Source organism: Ctenopharyngodon idella, chromosome 9, assembly GCF_019924925.1.
Source record: "Ctenopharyngodon idella isolate HZGC_01 chromosome 9, HZGC01, whole genome shotgun sequence".
NCBI lineage: Eukaryota > Metazoa > Chordata > Actinopteri > Cypriniformes > Xenocyprididae > Ctenopharyngodon > Ctenopharyngodon idella.
Genome location: NC_067228.1, coordinates 13033730 through 13049941, shown reverse-complemented (window position 1 = coordinate 13049941; position 16212 = coordinate 13033730). Strand labels below are relative to the sequence as shown.

The 16212-nt window shown below is 38.6% G+C and overlaps 1 protein-coding gene across 1 annotated transcript in view; it reads left to right on the top strand.

The window, feature by feature from the left end:
• Positions 1-16212, top strand: part of dnah7 (dynein, axonemal, heavy chain 7) — a 69911-nt gene that overhangs the window by 6848 nt on the left and 46851 nt on the right. Inside the window, exons 11-27 of the mRNA XM_051905600.1 lie at positions 190-369; positions 845-1117; positions 1215-1342; positions 1414-1492; positions 1589-1813; positions 2493-2639; positions 3073-3393; positions 3644-4011; positions 4784-4970; positions 7420-7613; positions 10946-11144; positions 11664-11804; positions 12472-12684; positions 12835-12944; positions 13751-13919; positions 15185-15287; positions 15539-15666. Of these exons, the coding sequence (XP_051761560.1) occupies positions 190-369; positions 845-1117; positions 1215-1342; positions 1414-1492; positions 1589-1813; positions 2493-2639; positions 3073-3393; positions 3644-4011; positions 4784-4970; positions 7420-7613; positions 10946-11144; positions 11664-11804; positions 12472-12684; positions 12835-12944; positions 13751-13919; positions 15185-15287; positions 15539-15666 (3165 nt within the window). The remainder of the gene's footprint in view (positions 1-189; positions 370-844; positions 1118-1214; positions 1343-1413; positions 1493-1588; positions 1814-2492; positions 2640-3072; positions 3394-3643; positions 4012-4783; positions 4971-7419; positions 7614-10945; positions 11145-11663; positions 11805-12471; positions 12685-12834; positions 12945-13750; positions 13920-15184; positions 15288-15538; positions 15667-16212) is intronic.

Here is a 16212-nt window from a genome sequence, read left to right as displayed (position 1 = left end):
TGTACCACTGCATCTGAAACTCTGAACCCTTTTTTCTTTGAGAAAATTGAATTATTATATCCCTGTATAACCTTTTTTGCTTCAGTGCATCTTTTATGATTTATTTTTTTGACTAAAAATCCTAAATCCTCATGGCCTATGAAGTAACATGTTTTTTGGATTTGTTTTGTTTTTATTTCCCCATTGAAGCATTCAGTGCGAGCCTATGAGCATCCAGGGTTTGTTTTAAGGCTGGTCCTGGACAAAAATACTATCAAATTTGAACCTGATTTCAAAGACTTTGAAGTCACCCTGCTAAACATCTATGACATGATGCTGAAATCCTTAACTTTGATCCCCCGAGTGGAGACGAAGCTGTACCCAGAATGGGTAAACATATGTTTTTTTAATTTTATGTTACATCTTGTTTGTGCTGTGTGGTTTAATAGCTGAAATATTAAAGGGATCATATCATGAGGAATCAAATTTTCCTTGATCTTTTGAGATAAAAGCGTTTATTAGTTGAAAACACTATATGTTTCAGAATTCAAAATGTCCTCCCCAGTGAAAACAGACCATTCATAAAAATGTTTCTTTCTGAAACACAACTCGGTTAACTTAGTTAACAGCAAATTCTGAATGTTTTTGGCTCAAAATTTTTTTATATATTATAGTTGGCCATCAGGGAGAGAGAGAAAAATCACATCTTATCACACCTTTAACATTGTACAAAGATTACCTCTAGTAAATTTTATCAGCTGCTATAACCAAACACAAATGTAATTAATTTAAAAAGCAGTCTTTACTCTGATTATTGCCATTAATATTTCATGTATTTACACACTTTATACTCTGCTAATTCTAGCCTGGCCCAGAAACACAACGTATTCTGAAGCCCATCGTCCTGCCAGAGATCCTGAAGGACCAGCAGGAGAAGGTCAGAAGGGTAATTCGTGCAGAAAGCGCTGAACCTTTGAAGCATGTCCGTCTCTATGATAAGTATGCTCCGCTGGTGTCCCAGCAAGCTGAGGAGGATGTTACCCAGTTCCTGCAAGAGCAGCACTCCTTCCAGGAGCTGATGATGGAGGTGACCCGCTACCGGCAATTGGCTGATGAAATCCAATATAGCACCCTGAAGGTTGATCTTTATTTACATCAGTTGTACTTGTTCACATTCTACTAGCTTTTCCCCACAGAATTATGACTGACTGAGAATCTTCATTTCCTATGTTTAGGTGGTGCGATTGGGCATGTTTGAAGTGCACTCCCATGATCTGGTCCGTGCCCTCGTAAAGCGAGCGGAGGGTCTCCTGGATAAACTGATCACCCATATGTTGCAGGGTCATCAAGAGTTCAATAACAAGTGAGTCACTGCTGAATTTCTGAAAATTTTATTTCAGTAACCTGTTAGTAATCTGTGTCACTGATCTCTAGATTGTGCGAAGAATATGATACAATATCAAATAAAGCCCTCAGACATCCATCAAACACACAGGAACTCATGGAACTTAAGGTAATACTGACCAGCTCTATCTTTGAACCATCTTTTTTAGTTACTGTTACAAAGACCTTTCAGTATGTCATTTCCTGTTTGTCATTTATGCTGTAGGCATATGTGGAGAAGATAGAGGCTGAGGAGATTCCTCAGTTGGAAATTAAGCTCCAGGAGTCCAATAGCAGGTTGTGTTTCTTGGTGGATTATGTCACATTCTCGCTCACAGACATTCAGCTGAACAGCAGGACCTTCCAGCGTCATGCACAAATGCCTTCCGTCTTTGATCAGCACCGCCAGATTATCAAACAGAAAACCGCCCAATTCCAGGATGGCCTCAAGGTACTAGAGATGCCACACTCTGGCCAATCAGCATAGACAACTTTAAAAAAAAAATTGGTCAAACCAAACATAGAAGCATACAGGCAATGTCAACATGGCAACAGACACAACAAACCTTCACATTATGCAACACTTTGTACATTAAATTGTATAGTGGATATAAGAACAACAATTAGGGAAAACAATAAGGAATCTCCAAGCATACGCATCAAGCTTTTATTCTGTACTTAGCAACAGCAAAAACACAAGAGCTCTAAAAAAATCCAAACTTATAAGATACAAACTTATAAAATCGCCAATAACACTTAATTCAGGGCAGTCGTGGCCTAATGGTTAGAGAGTCAGACCGGTAACCCAAAGGTTGCGGGTTTGATTGTCAATACTGGCAGGAAATGACTGAGGTGCCCTTGAGCAAGGCACCTAACCCCCAATCGTTCCCTGGGTGCCACAGCAAAATGGCTGCCCACTGCTCCGGGTGTGTGTGTCCACCACTCTTAATGTGTGTGCACTAACTTGGATGGGTTAAATGCAGAGGACAAATTCCGAGTATGAGTTACCATACTTGGCCTTCACATGTCACTTTCATTTTCACTTTTCAAATATGATAAAAAACTGCACTTTGATGTTCACTCTGACACTGCTACACTAATGCATTTAATATTGTGTTTTTCAATCGTAGTTGAGATGTGAGAAGGTTTTGGAGGATCTCGAGAGCTATGAACAACAAGTGGAGGAGTTTATGACCTTTGGTGACCTCTCTGAGCTCAGCAAATATCTGAAAAAAGCTCAGGCTCTCAGTTCCAAACTGGACTTGGTTATGGAAATGGTACAAAAATATGCAAAATGTTTGGTTGTTTTACTGCTTCATTAGCTGATTTTTTTTTTATACACTTGTATTGCATTAAAAATGATGGATAGAAACACCAAGATGTGTATACAATTTCAAAAATGCACATAAAAAAACCTCATAGCTCACCTGAGGCAGATACATTTTTTATAAATACGATGTAAACTCTTTTACTGAATACATTTCTAGATGTACATCAAAAAATGAAGTCATTCAGAGATAAAAAGAAAACCTAATGTTCTTGTCTTTCTGAAATGCTCGAGCTGAAGCCTGTTCACACCAGTGTAGACAAAATGGATGTTTAGTACATTTGTCAATTGGATTTGTTGAAGGGTTTTAGAGTGCCTCTGAGAATGGCTGCTCTTATCATTGCACCTGCACAATCAAACTCTTACACTCTCTTATCCATCAGATCAGAGGCTTCAACCAGGAGGAGGAGGCCTTTGGCTGGCCTGTCTCTCAGTATCCACAACGCAAGACTATTCAAGACCGTCTGCTCCCTTATCTGCGGCTGTATGAGATGGCGGCTGAGTTTCAGAGCCAGCACCATCAGTGGGTGACCGGCCCACTTGCAGCCGTCAACCCGGACAAAGTGGAAGCTGATGTGGGTAACTACATCCGTTCCTTGTACAAGCTTGAGAAAAGCTTCCAGGACTCACCCAAAGCTCTTCAAATCGCTACCTCTGTGAAAGCGGAAGTGGAAGCCTTTAAGGAGCATATTCCACTAGTGCAGGTGCTGTACAAAGATATGATTATATTTAGTCACTTTTTTGATGGTGTGTTGGGATTTAAATGGGTTAAAATGTGTTAAATAGAACTTAGAGTACCTCACTCTTGGTAGCTCAACACATTATAAATTAGTGAAAATATTTAATAAATTAATATTCAAGGGGCTGAAATCTGCTACGCTTTCTGGGGAATTCTGAGAGTACAGATTTTGTGCCGGCCTGCTCATTAATTATGGGGATGATGTGTTTCGGCAGGTGCTTTGCAACCCTGGTCTCCGTGAGCGCCACTGGGAGGCCATGTCTGCAGTTGTTGGCTTCCCCCTCAAGCCCTCAGAGGAGGATGCCTGTGTGGCCCAGTTTCTTCCCCTGCATTTGGAGGCTCACCTTCCTGCCTTTGAAACCATCAGCGAAGGGGCCAGTAAGGAATACGGCCTTGAAAAGGCCATGGAGCGCATGGCCAGTGAATGGGCAGGGATGGAGTTCACCCTCCTGCCCTATCGTGAAACAGGTACCTCCATTCTATCCTCATTGGATGAGATCCAAATGCTGCTGGATGACCATATTGTCAAGACCCAGACCATGAGGGGCTCACCGTTCATCAAGCCATTTGAGGCCGAGATACGGTGAGAGTTGGGAATAGTTTTAAACATCTCCAGAGTCACATTTTAGTCAGTACAAACAATAGTGCCTCATAAGTGTTTATTCTACAAACATGCAATACTTATACACACATGGTATTGCGGCTGTCATATTTGCTTCCTCTCAGGGGCATTTCTGGAGTTTGATCACTACTGAGGCACATGCCCCCCAAGATTGATTAATTGATTGGTTGGTTGGTTGTTTGGTTCGTTCTATAACAAACAGTAGTTTTTTACAGATTAATTTTCTGTATAGAGCATTGCTAAAATTGCCTATGTAATTTTTTTAGGCATAAAAGTTTACATCCTGTTTTCAGCCATTTCTGCTGTAATCTACCTCATCAGACAATGATTTAACAGAAAAGTTTTACTGGGGTGCAACTTTTTAATTACGTTCATCCATGCTTCCTCTAAATTTGCATGTGAAACAAGCAATTTTTTCCCACCATCAGGCTGAAACGTTCTAAGCAAAGTAAGTAATGTTGACATTATCATTTCCATTACAATCTGTATGCACTAAATTGCTGGTTAAATAGCTTTAGTGGCTCAAGATTGGTCACATACTTTGTAATCCTGATTTAGCAGCACCAAAATGCAAAAAGAGACCCTAACCATGTCAGTGAGGACAGATTTGTACAGAACGACACAGTTCAGCAATGATAACCCTTCAGCCTGATGGTGGAAAAGCGCTAGTTTTTAGCTATTCGTCTAGCATATATACATTGAATATGAATGTGTCTGTATGCATGTATCTCAGGGACTGGGAGGGTAAGCTGCTTTTGCTGCAGGAAATTATGGATGAGTGGTTGAAGGTTCAGGGCACGTGGCTCTACCTTGAGCCGATCTTCAGTTCCCCAGACATCATGGCCCAGATGCCCGAGGAGGGTCGTCGCTTTACTGCTGTGGACAAAACCTGGAGGGACACTATGAAACAAGTCAGCTTGGTGAGTCAGAAAGCCCCACATAAGCAGCAAAATGTAAACATGAATTTGGGTTTGTTTAAATCTAGAGTTCAGAATAACTCTTTGGAAAACTTTCTGACATATAATTTGTTTAAAACTATAGTGTGCTCATGACAAATGAGACAGCTTTCAGACACACGCCCAAACATAGTCACTCATCTCAGTCTCAGTGCTATGAGAGACATCAATATCTGTTGTCCTCCTCTAAATGGAAAAAAGTCACCTGGCTGTACCATCAAATAGGAATTATGGATTTTGTCTGGAGGGACTCAAATCTGGGAGTCTGCAGAAAACAAGGTCGTCGAGCAGCATGAGGCATGCTGCTTTCCTCCACAAAGTTTGAGAAAATGTGTCTATAGGTTTAAAAAAAAAAAAAAACTCAGCAACTTTTAAGGGAGTTAAAAGACACTTTAGAGACTTTTTGCTGACAGTTGAAAGACATTGTGAAATAGAAACTCACTATAGTCATATATAAGCTTGGTCATATAGAATTTCTTTAAACATGAATCTAAAGCAATTCTGTGAAATAGCATGTTTTTGAAAAAACAGCTGATGATAATATGAACTGCAATATCAGAATGTCCACTAGGTGTCTCTCTTCATCTATGGTACCCACAGAGCTGTTCGTCGCCTCCAGATTTTATTTACTCTTTTCTAATGTGTTTCTAACTTTCCCCATTTGACAGAAACAGAGATAAACATTCTGTAATTGAATTCAAAATTCTGGGCTTCTTTAAGGATGTTTTCCTTTTGAATAATTCCTACACCACTTCACGATTTCCACATTAGGCTACAAGCCATAAATGGCTCTTCTCGGAAAAGCAAACATGTATTATTTCAGCTGGAAGGCAGGTGCTCTTGCCTGTTGCTGCTTTACAGGATTGCTGGTTTCATGAACAGCAGTACATAAAGAAAGACATGCTTATAATATCAGTGGGAGGTTTGGAAGAAACATCAGCGTAGTAGATGCAGATCTGAGCCCAGTTTTTATTTTGCTTAAAACACAAGTAGGGACATGTGAAGCTGTTCTGAAACCTGAGGCATAATGCTACTGTAAATGAAAGGGAATGCATTCATGAAGAAAACGCGATCAGTAACTGTGAATATCTGAATTTGTTGAACAGCCCACCTGCATGTTTCTGCACCTTGTGAAAGGAAGCGGATGATTTTCAGCATCCCTTCATTCAGGCGCATTCCGGCAGCACTCAACCTCTTACTCTAATGTAATTCAGTGTGACAGAGGGGGAGAATAATTAAAAGAGTAATTGGCATAAAACATCCCCTCTCTCTTTCATTAGAGTCATGAAATGGTGTTTTTTCATGTTTTAAAAGGGTTATTTGGTGTGGGCTTTGGTTATTAACAACCCCTCATTACTTCCTCTCAGTCCCTGTCAGAAAACTCAGGCTTTTTTGTCATCCAAAAGTGATCGTTGAACTTCAATCTCTTCGTGAACGTGAAGTCTAGTCACCGTAGGTAATAGAAAATCAATAGCAATCCGAAAAGGGGAAAAAGCAATTATTATCTCTTTACAGGTGAGCAGCATCTGTGAGGGGTGGAAAGGGAGGGGTGGGGTATCCAATTGTTTCCTCTCTCTCTAATGAAGGACGTGGCCTTCATACAACCTTTGGAGGAGCGTTTGAAAATCAGACAGCGAAAGATGGGATGAGTTTTCCTAGTGGGAGACACCTTTTATAAATGAACTCTTTTGTGAGAGCAGGGAAATATTGCTATGAATATCATCTTTTCATCACTGGATTTGTCTGAACTTTGAGGGCATAGAATTAAAAGGACTGTGATGGTATTTCATTACCCATGATTTTCATTCATGTTGAGTTTCTCTAGTACAGCTGAACTTGAAAACATCTCACACGGTCCAGAGGCTTCCTTTAGACATCGGCCTAATATGCTCAGCTATGGTCAAATATGCACTTTACTGATCTACTAAATTATTAGTGGTGCTTGCTATGGAAGCTTTTTCTCATACATATGGTATGGGATTTGAACAAACCCCTAAGTATTAAACTTCAACGTGTAGCTTGCACTGGCTGACATGAATAATACTATGGGGCTTGTTGAGGAGAGGTGTTGAGAATTGTTGAATCCCATAGATTTACAGTGCATTGAAGGAAGAACCCAAGCCATATCTAAGGACCAGGCTTGGGGCTGTAAGCAACCACCCAGAACACCCTAGAAACTATAGAACACCTAATAACTGCATAACAATGACTTGGATTGTAGGACCTACAACCTAGCATCACAGCAACATGTTTTATAAGCAGCACTCATATTTTCTGAAGATGATGTAAAAATCTAGTTACCCCATATCATTTATTTAAATTTTATAAGACATGGCTAAATAGCTTGCAAACTGTTTTAAAATATGTTCCTTTATGATATTCATTCTGTGCATTGCATGTGTTTTTCTCTTAGGACAAGCATGTTCTGGCAGTGGTGGCCATTGAAAAGATGCTAGACAAGATGAAAAGCAGTAACGAGTTGCTGGAACTCATTCTGAAGGGTCTAAATGAATACTTGGAGAAGAAGAGACTCTATTTCCCCCGCTTTTTCTTCCTGTCCAATGATGAGCTACTGGAGATCCTCTCTGAGACTAAAGATCCAACCAGGTACAGAGGAACTTTTGAATGTATTCAGTAGTGACAGTCTGATATTTGGCAATACCTGTATATTTCCAATTTTTACTTTTAGCTTTGTCAGTGGGTAATGGATTTTTGTGTGTGTGTAAATTTTGAGTGAATGCAGCAATTACTCCAGTCATTAGTGTCAAATGATCCTTCAGAAATCATTGTAATATGCTGATTTGGTGCTCAAGAAACATTTCTTGTTATTATCAATTTTAAAAACAGTAATATTTTGTGGAAATTGTGATACATGTTTATTAGGATTCTGCTCAAAAGAACAGCATTTATTTGAAATATAAATGTTCAATATACTGTAAATGTTCAATTTATATTTATATCTTACATAAATGTCTTTATGTAAAAAAAAAAAAAAAAATATATATATATATATAATCTTTCTCACCCCAAACTTTTGAACGGAAGTGTATACATTGGCATTATAAATGTCATTGCCAACCATGCTTTCTAAATATCAGTATACACCGATGAGCAAAAACATTATGACCACCTGCCTAATATGCTGCTGGTCATCCGCGTGCTGTCAAAACAGCACCGACCCGCCAAGGCATAGACTCTACAAGACCCCTGAAGATGTCCTGTGGTATCTGGCACCAAGACCTTAGCAGCAGATACTTCAAGCCCTGTAGGGTGTGAGGTGGAACCTCTGTGGATTGAATTTGTTGTTCCAGCACATACCACAGATGCTCAATTGGATTGAGATTTGGGGAATTTGAAGGCCAGGGTAACACCTTAAACTCTTCATCACATTCCTCAAACCATTCCTGAACATTGTGTGCAGTGTGGCAGGGTGCATTATTTTGCTGAAAGAGGTCAATTCCACCAGGGAACACCATTGTCATGAAGGGGTGGACCTGGTCTGCAGTAATGTTGAGGTTGGTGGCACGTGTCAAATTTACGTCCGCATGAATGGCCAGACTGAGGCTTTCCCAGCAGAACATTGCCCAGAGCATCACACTCCCTCCACTCCACTGGCTTGTCATCATCCCACAGTACATCCTGGTGCTATCACTTCCCCAGGTAGCGGCGCACACGTACGTGGCTGTCCATGTGATGTAAAAGAAAATGGGACTCATCGGACTAGGCAACCTTCTTTCACTGCTCCGAGGTCCAGTTCCGATACTCACGTGCCCATTGTAGGTGCTTTTGACAGTGGACAGGGGTCATCATAGGCACTACACAGCCCCATACACAGCAGAGTGCGATGCACTGTGTGTTGTGACGCATTCCTCACATAACCATCATTGAAATTTTGTGTGACTTGTGCCACTGTAGACCTTCTGTTGGCTCAGACCAGACAGGATAGCCTTCATTGCCCTTGTGCACCAGTGAGCCTTGGGCTCCCAACACCCTGTCGCTGGCTTGTGGTTTGTCTCTTCTCGGACCACTGTTGGTAAATTCTCACCACTGCTGACTGGGAGCAACCCACAAGCCTTGCTGTTTTAGAGATGCTATGACCCAGTCGCCTTGCCATAACAATTTGGCCCTTGTCAAGTTGCTCAGATCGTTATTACTGCCCATTTCTCCTGCATCCAACACACTGATTACGAGAACTGATTGTTTGCTTGCCATCTAATCTACCCAGACCTTAAATTGTGGCCTTGTTAGCTGATGATGAACGATATTCTCTTCACCTGTGACTGGTCATGTTTTGGCTTGTCAGTGTAGGCATTGGCCATCGAAAAAACCATATTGGCAACCACTGTTGATCATTCTGTTGGATCCACTGTTGAGTCATATCCACTGGTTCAGTTACAGCTGTTCCTGGAGCTATATGAAGTGTCAGAATTTCTGTGGGTTTGCACTTTTAGTGTGGTGAGTTGCAGTAATTTACACTTTCTCCACATTCTCAAAGGAAAAGAGTCTTAAAGAAAACATTTCTGAAAACCATATGATTTATAGGCTTGAGGAATATTGTTTGTCAGCAGTTAAGGTGATCTGATTTTGAAGGCTTCTGTTTTCAATATTCTTGCTATTTGGAATCTGCTTTGTTGATAGATTGCCTTATAATAAGGTCAGGCTGGGTGACTGCATGTCGGAAGGAACTATGGTAGATCAGTCAGTACTATATCAATTGTTTAAAAAAAAACATAAGATAATGTAAAGTTTGGTAAATTTTTTAAGTGCATTGCTGTTATGTTTCTTTTTATGAATTTTCATGAAGAATAAAAGGAGTGAAACTGTATCGCCACAACTCATGCTCTGAAATGCAGTTTAAACATGGTCTTTTTATCATATAGCTGTGAAACAAACCACTAGTAGTATTGAATATCAATAGCTATGAACTGCTAAGAAGTCCCAATGTTTCTGAGTGTTTAGTATACGCAAGAATGTAGGCTAGATGTAATTTACTGTAACATGAAATAAGAAACACAACATTTACTCTGCAGAGCTTTAATCTCAAGCCTGTGATATTTATGAATATATCTTATGTTCTCACATAGCCTACTTTGGCATGTCTCTCAGGACACATTCAAATGATGTTACACCGCCTACCTAACCACTGCTGCCTACATGAACATTCAGCATGTGAGGCCTCAAAAGGAACAGGGAAGGACAAATGAAAAGCAATTTAGCTTCACCTCAGCCCTGGAAAACCAAATTTGAACCCCTTAAAACCCAGTATTTACTAAGGGAATTTAATTATAGTGCTTTTTCTTCTCCGTGTGACACTCTGGCCTACTTTCTCTGCTGTGGCTACCCTGTGCAGGCCCTTAACGTATAAGCAAATCTTGTTATATTTCACCTCAGGTATTTTTTAATGATGAATGATGATGCCTCAAATGCAAGTTCAAATTGTATTTTTGGTTTCACAAAACTAGGAATGTTGGCCTTAGCTCGCCCTGTTTTTCTGCTCTTCTGAGAGTTCTGACCACCTCCCTCTTTCTCTTTCTCTTTATCTCGCTCTCCCTGTATCATTCTCACTCATTCTTCGTGTCTCCCCCATTTCTTTTGCATTTGAGAGTTTCATCTGAGATTCTAGCTTTACAGAAGAATGAAATCTGAATTGCAGCAGCTGTTTTGCAGAGGTGTGGGTCGCAAATTACCAGAGGGTGGAAGTGATAATAAATGAAGATAAAAGTTAATAGAGTCACTGACTCAAGGTGGTTCGGCATAAAAGTTGTCTATGCTATCGTCTCACAGGGTTACACATTTGAGTATTGCTTTTTCTTTGAAAGAGAGATATCGGTGTTGCTGAAACATAATAATGGTGTAATTGGTTTTGCATGTCAACTCAAATGAAATATCAGACTTGTGTTGGAAAGAGGCATCAGTTCACCGCCACCTTTATGTTTCAGGGTGCAGCCTCACCTGAAGAAGTGTTTTGAAGGTATTGCTAGTGTGGTGTTCACTGATGTTTTGGACATCACTCATATGAGGAGCAGCGAAGGAGAGGTCGTGGAGCTGCTAGATATTATCTCTACATCTAAAGCTCGTGGGCAGGTGGAAAAATGGCTCCTGGAGCTGGAGAGTGGCATGCTCAACTCTATACACAAGGTACAGAAGTGTATGAACTTTCGTTGAGTCAGTGGATTTCTAAATAACAGAAATGGAAACTATGTAATTGGATTCGATTTAGTTTAGCCTGGCTTGTACTTTAATTGGTTCTGTTGACAAATCCTTCACACGGGTAATTGCTTGTGGCTGTACAATGACAGTTTTTTTTTGTTTTGTTTTTTTGTTTTTTTGAGAGAGAGTTATTAATACAATGATTTACAGTGCCTCTAAAAAGCATTCATCCACTTTGGACATTTTCATATTTTTTGTAAGCACTTTGAACTTGAAGCATTAGGGCTATATATTTAACGGATTGTTTTGCTACTTATGAACATAAAATCTTTATAACATCAAAGCAAGACATTATGGGTAAAATTTTAATTTGGAATATCACGGTTATAAGCAATAACAGCAAAAAATCTGAAAAAGTGAATGAATTTCATATCAGCACTATATGTCTGTGCCATTCTAAGAAATGTAAAATAAAGCAAACTGTCCCTCTTGGCTCCTGGCTGTCAGGTGATTGGAGAAGCATTTGAAGCATATCCCAAAGACCTAAGGATCAACTGGGTCAGGGCCTGGCCGGGTCAGACAGTGCTCTGTGTGTCACAGGTTTACTGGACAAAGGACATTCATGAAGCCATTGCAAAGGGACCAGAGGTATGTTATACATAGCAATATAATCTTTTATTGCACAGCTCTCTGGAGTACTTCATTCTTGTGTACCCTTCTCACAGACTGTGATGATGCGTTTCCACAGTAATAAACATTGCATCATATTTTCATTTAAAATAGGTACAGCATTTCTAATGCTTTACTTTGTTATATTATCTTGAATGAATTAACACTTATGCAAGGGTGTTTCTAATACAGTGGCTGAGGGAGTGACAGCAAATTTGACATATTTCACTCTTCAAATTATATTTGCTGTCACCTCCCATTCACCACTATAGAAGTTTACCCAACTATGATGACTTCCCCCACTGAGAACCCCGAAAATGTGAAAAGGGTCCTTTGGTTATTCATGGCATTCTACTCAATATTTGTGCAAAGTTACCCACTAAACTGTAAAACTGACTCCCAGACTGTTGTCCACATAGCTGTGCTGTTTTCATGTTTTTTTTTCTCATATAATAAAATAATTAAACTCAAATCAGAATTTAATTTCTGTTTATTTATTTACAATTAGCCATATTATAAGCAAGATAATGTGTAGTCATTATCTGCCTCATTTTCAGTTGGGTTTATTTTGGAATAATGGCTGTCTGTACTGTACATTATTCCTTACATAATATCTTATTATCTGACTGGGTTATTTCTGAATCAGGCTCTTCAGGCCTATCTGGAGCAGAACAATACTCAGATAGATGACATTGTGACTCTGGTGCGTGGCAAGCTGTCCAAACAGAACCGAGTCACACTTGGAGCACTGGTGGTGCTTGACGTTCACGCCCGGGACGTGTTGGCCTCTTTAGTACAGAAGGGTGTGGATGATGAGACCAACTTTGAGTGGCTCAGCCAGCTGCGCTACTATTGGATTGTAAGTCAGTTTGTTTGTCTGTAAATGTGATTGAAAAATATTGTGAACTTATTTGTGAATAGTTTGTCCAGATATTGTTTTGGACACCAGATGATCTGCTTTGATTTCCTTTTTTTCTCTCAACTCTTTGATTTGACCCTATCTATGAAGGAAAACCAGCTCCAGACAAAGATGATCAATGCAGGTTTGGCATATGGCTATGAGTACCTTGGAAACACACCACGACTGGTCATCACCCCTCTCACTGATCGCTGCTATAGGTCAGAATGCTTTACGTTATATAAAATGATCAAAGGCAAGAAATTTCAGTGTCGATGCACCCAGAGGACAATCACTTACCAATTGGATTGTAAATATTACCGTCATACTGTATTTTTATCCATCATTGTTTTCTTTTTTCTAAATGTTATATAGATATAGTCGATTTTCATTGGAGTACTGTAAAACTTTATTTTCTCTCATTTTCTTCACTTATAATTCCTATCAGCATCCTTTAGTGTAATGTTTCTTATTTAGGGAAATGCAAAAGATATATATATATATAATTATTATTATTATAATTTTTATTTATTTGATGCCTTAAACTGATCAAATATGACTTTTTGTACTTTTTATTGATCAAAGAATCACAAGCAACACAACAGTTTTCAACATTGATAATAATAAGAAATGCTTCGTGAGCACCAAATCAGCATATTAGAATGATTTCTGAAAGACTTTGTGACACTGAAGACTGGGGTAATGATGCTGAAAATTCAGCTTTGCTATCACAGGAATAAATTAAAAAAATTAAAAAACGAAAACAGTTATTTTAAATTACATTATAATACAATTTCACAATATTACTGATTTTACTGTACTTTTGATCAAATAAATGTAGCCTTTAGTGAGCAAAAAAAAAAAACTATACAGACTCCAAACTTTTGAACATTAGTTTAGTTTACTTTTTTTTTTTTTATCTTTCAAAATGACTGAAAATATTTTGAACTATCTGTTTATGTTATTAAATTCAGTAAATGATTTAATTCAGTTAACACAACCTCTAGCTGCACTTTTTCTTTACCAGAACTCTATTTGGAGCTTTACATTTACATCTTGGTGGAGCCCCAGAGGGTCCTGCAGGTACCGGCAAGACCGAAACCACCAAAGATCTGGCTAAAGCTATAGCAAAGCAGTGTGTAGTCTTCAACTGTTCCGATGGCTTGGACTACATTGCACTGGGCAAATTCTTTAAGGTAAGTTTTACAAAGTTATGATGCATGAATAGGTATTTTACAAGTTTTTACAAGTTATGCTTAAGCCAAGTTATATAAGTTTCATTTATTCAGCTCACAGCAAAAGATGCTATATTGAAACAAAAAGAAAGAAAACATATAATAATATAATAGTATTTGGCATTTGCTTGCTGGAAAAGAAATGTGAAATGATGCTAAGTTAAACATCACACAAGAGGTCAAGCTCTGTGTGTCTTTAGAAAAACCCTCTCAAACAGAACAGCACTGACATGACCGTCACTGGTTACAATAGCAACAGATTTAGAACTCCAGAATTGTTCTGGTGAAAAAAAAAAAAAAAAACTCTTGCAGAAAGGGGTTATGAACTCTTCAAAATAATAGTACATTAAAGAGATTTGTATTATCTCATCTTGTCTTGTGTTGTCTTATAGATTACTGACCCCACAAAATATTACTAATTAAACTGAGTCTAATTATTTTCTAAATCCAGATTTAGACATTACTCTGGGGGAAATACAGTGGAGTCCAAAAGTCAAAGACCACAATGATCTAAGAATTTTTTGTTTTATTTAAACCTGGAAATAAACTGAAATGTGTTTTATTTAAAAAAAAAAAAAAAATGTAGAATGAAGAAAATATTTTCTAATTCATTATGGGTATGACCTGTTAATTTTCTGTAAAATAAAATAAATAATAATACAATAAAATAAAATGAATGAATGAATGAATGAATGAAATTCTTTCATTGAAGCTCAAGATGCTCTTGAGATTTTTCTCAGATCATGTTGGAGAACATGATCATCAAACTTCTGGAGTTCATGTCCTTTTGGGTTCTGTTGTCATTAAAGCAAAAGAGGAACGTAACAAATACTAAGGCATTTTAAAATGAATATTAATTTTTAGTTAAACCTTTCAAAATATAAAAAAAACATTTATATTGTGAATGTTAGATAATAGTAAAATTATTATTATAGAATTTTTTTCTCTAGTTGCCTTGACTTTTAGACCCTACTATATCTAATAATAAATACAGGCATGTCAGTTTTCCATTTAGTTTGGTATGCTAGCAAAGATTGCAATGCTTTTGCAGTACAGCCTCAGTACTATCAGGGAACCACAGCTGTATCTTAATCAGAGAGCATAGAATTGCAAAGGGCTTGCGTTTTAATGTCATCCTGCTCACCCTTTGTCAGTTATCTGGCAGCACAGGTGTGTTCAGACTACATTTGCTGTAACTTATGGTAAAGATTCTTGGTCTCTTCCAGGGCTTGTTGTCGTCCGGTGCCTGGGCCTGCTTTGACGAGTTCAACCGTATTGATCTGGAAGTGCTTTCAGTGGTGGCTCAGCAAATTCTAACCATCCAGAGAGGTGTGTGTTTGTGTGCACATTTTGAATTAGAATGTTCACTGCGATGTTAGTGGATTCAATCAATGGAGCTTCAGATTTTTATTTTCCAAACCTCCTATATGCTGTCAGACTTAATAGATGCTTACATCTGAATTTGATGTGTTGAGTCCAGTCAAATCAAGCATTAGGATGCTTACATTACATAAATCTATCAATATAATGAGATTTCTGGGTTTGGATGCATGCATAGATCTTTTTTCTTTTTTTTGCAGGTATTTCTGCACACGCTGAGATGCTGCAGTTTGAGGGGACAGAGCTGAAACTGAACCCTACCTGTGCTGTCTTTATCACCATGAACCCTGGCTATGCTGGACGCTCTGAACTACCTGACAACCTAAAGGCATGTAGAGAACCATGTCCACACCAAGATGTGCAGAGCATTTGGAATATGCTTACTTTTTGAGTGTGTCATACTTCAATCACTTGCCCTATATTCATTTTTTCCTAGAAGAAAAAAATGCTTCACTGAAATTACTATGTTAAACCTCCTGTCCATAACTTTTTTTAGACAAAAATTATATAATGAGCGAGTACATCATGAATGCATTTTCCAAACCATGTTTTTGTCTTATCCTGAATCACTACGGTGCACCTATAGTAAGTGTTTATATATTTAGACTATTTTAGACTGGTTTGGGTCGCCACCACTGCTGAGTAGCCCAGTATCTGCGTGACTCGTCATAGACATAAACAGAGAGAAGCTACATTCCCGCTACAATGTTCTTCTGCAAGACACATGCAGTTCTGTTTATTAACCACTAGAGCACCAAAAGTTACAGACTGCAGCTTTAACATAAGTTAGCGAGTAATAACAACAGGTATTTAATGTGCAAATTCACCTGAAAACTATGTAATGTAGAGTGTTATGGAATATCCATTGATTATT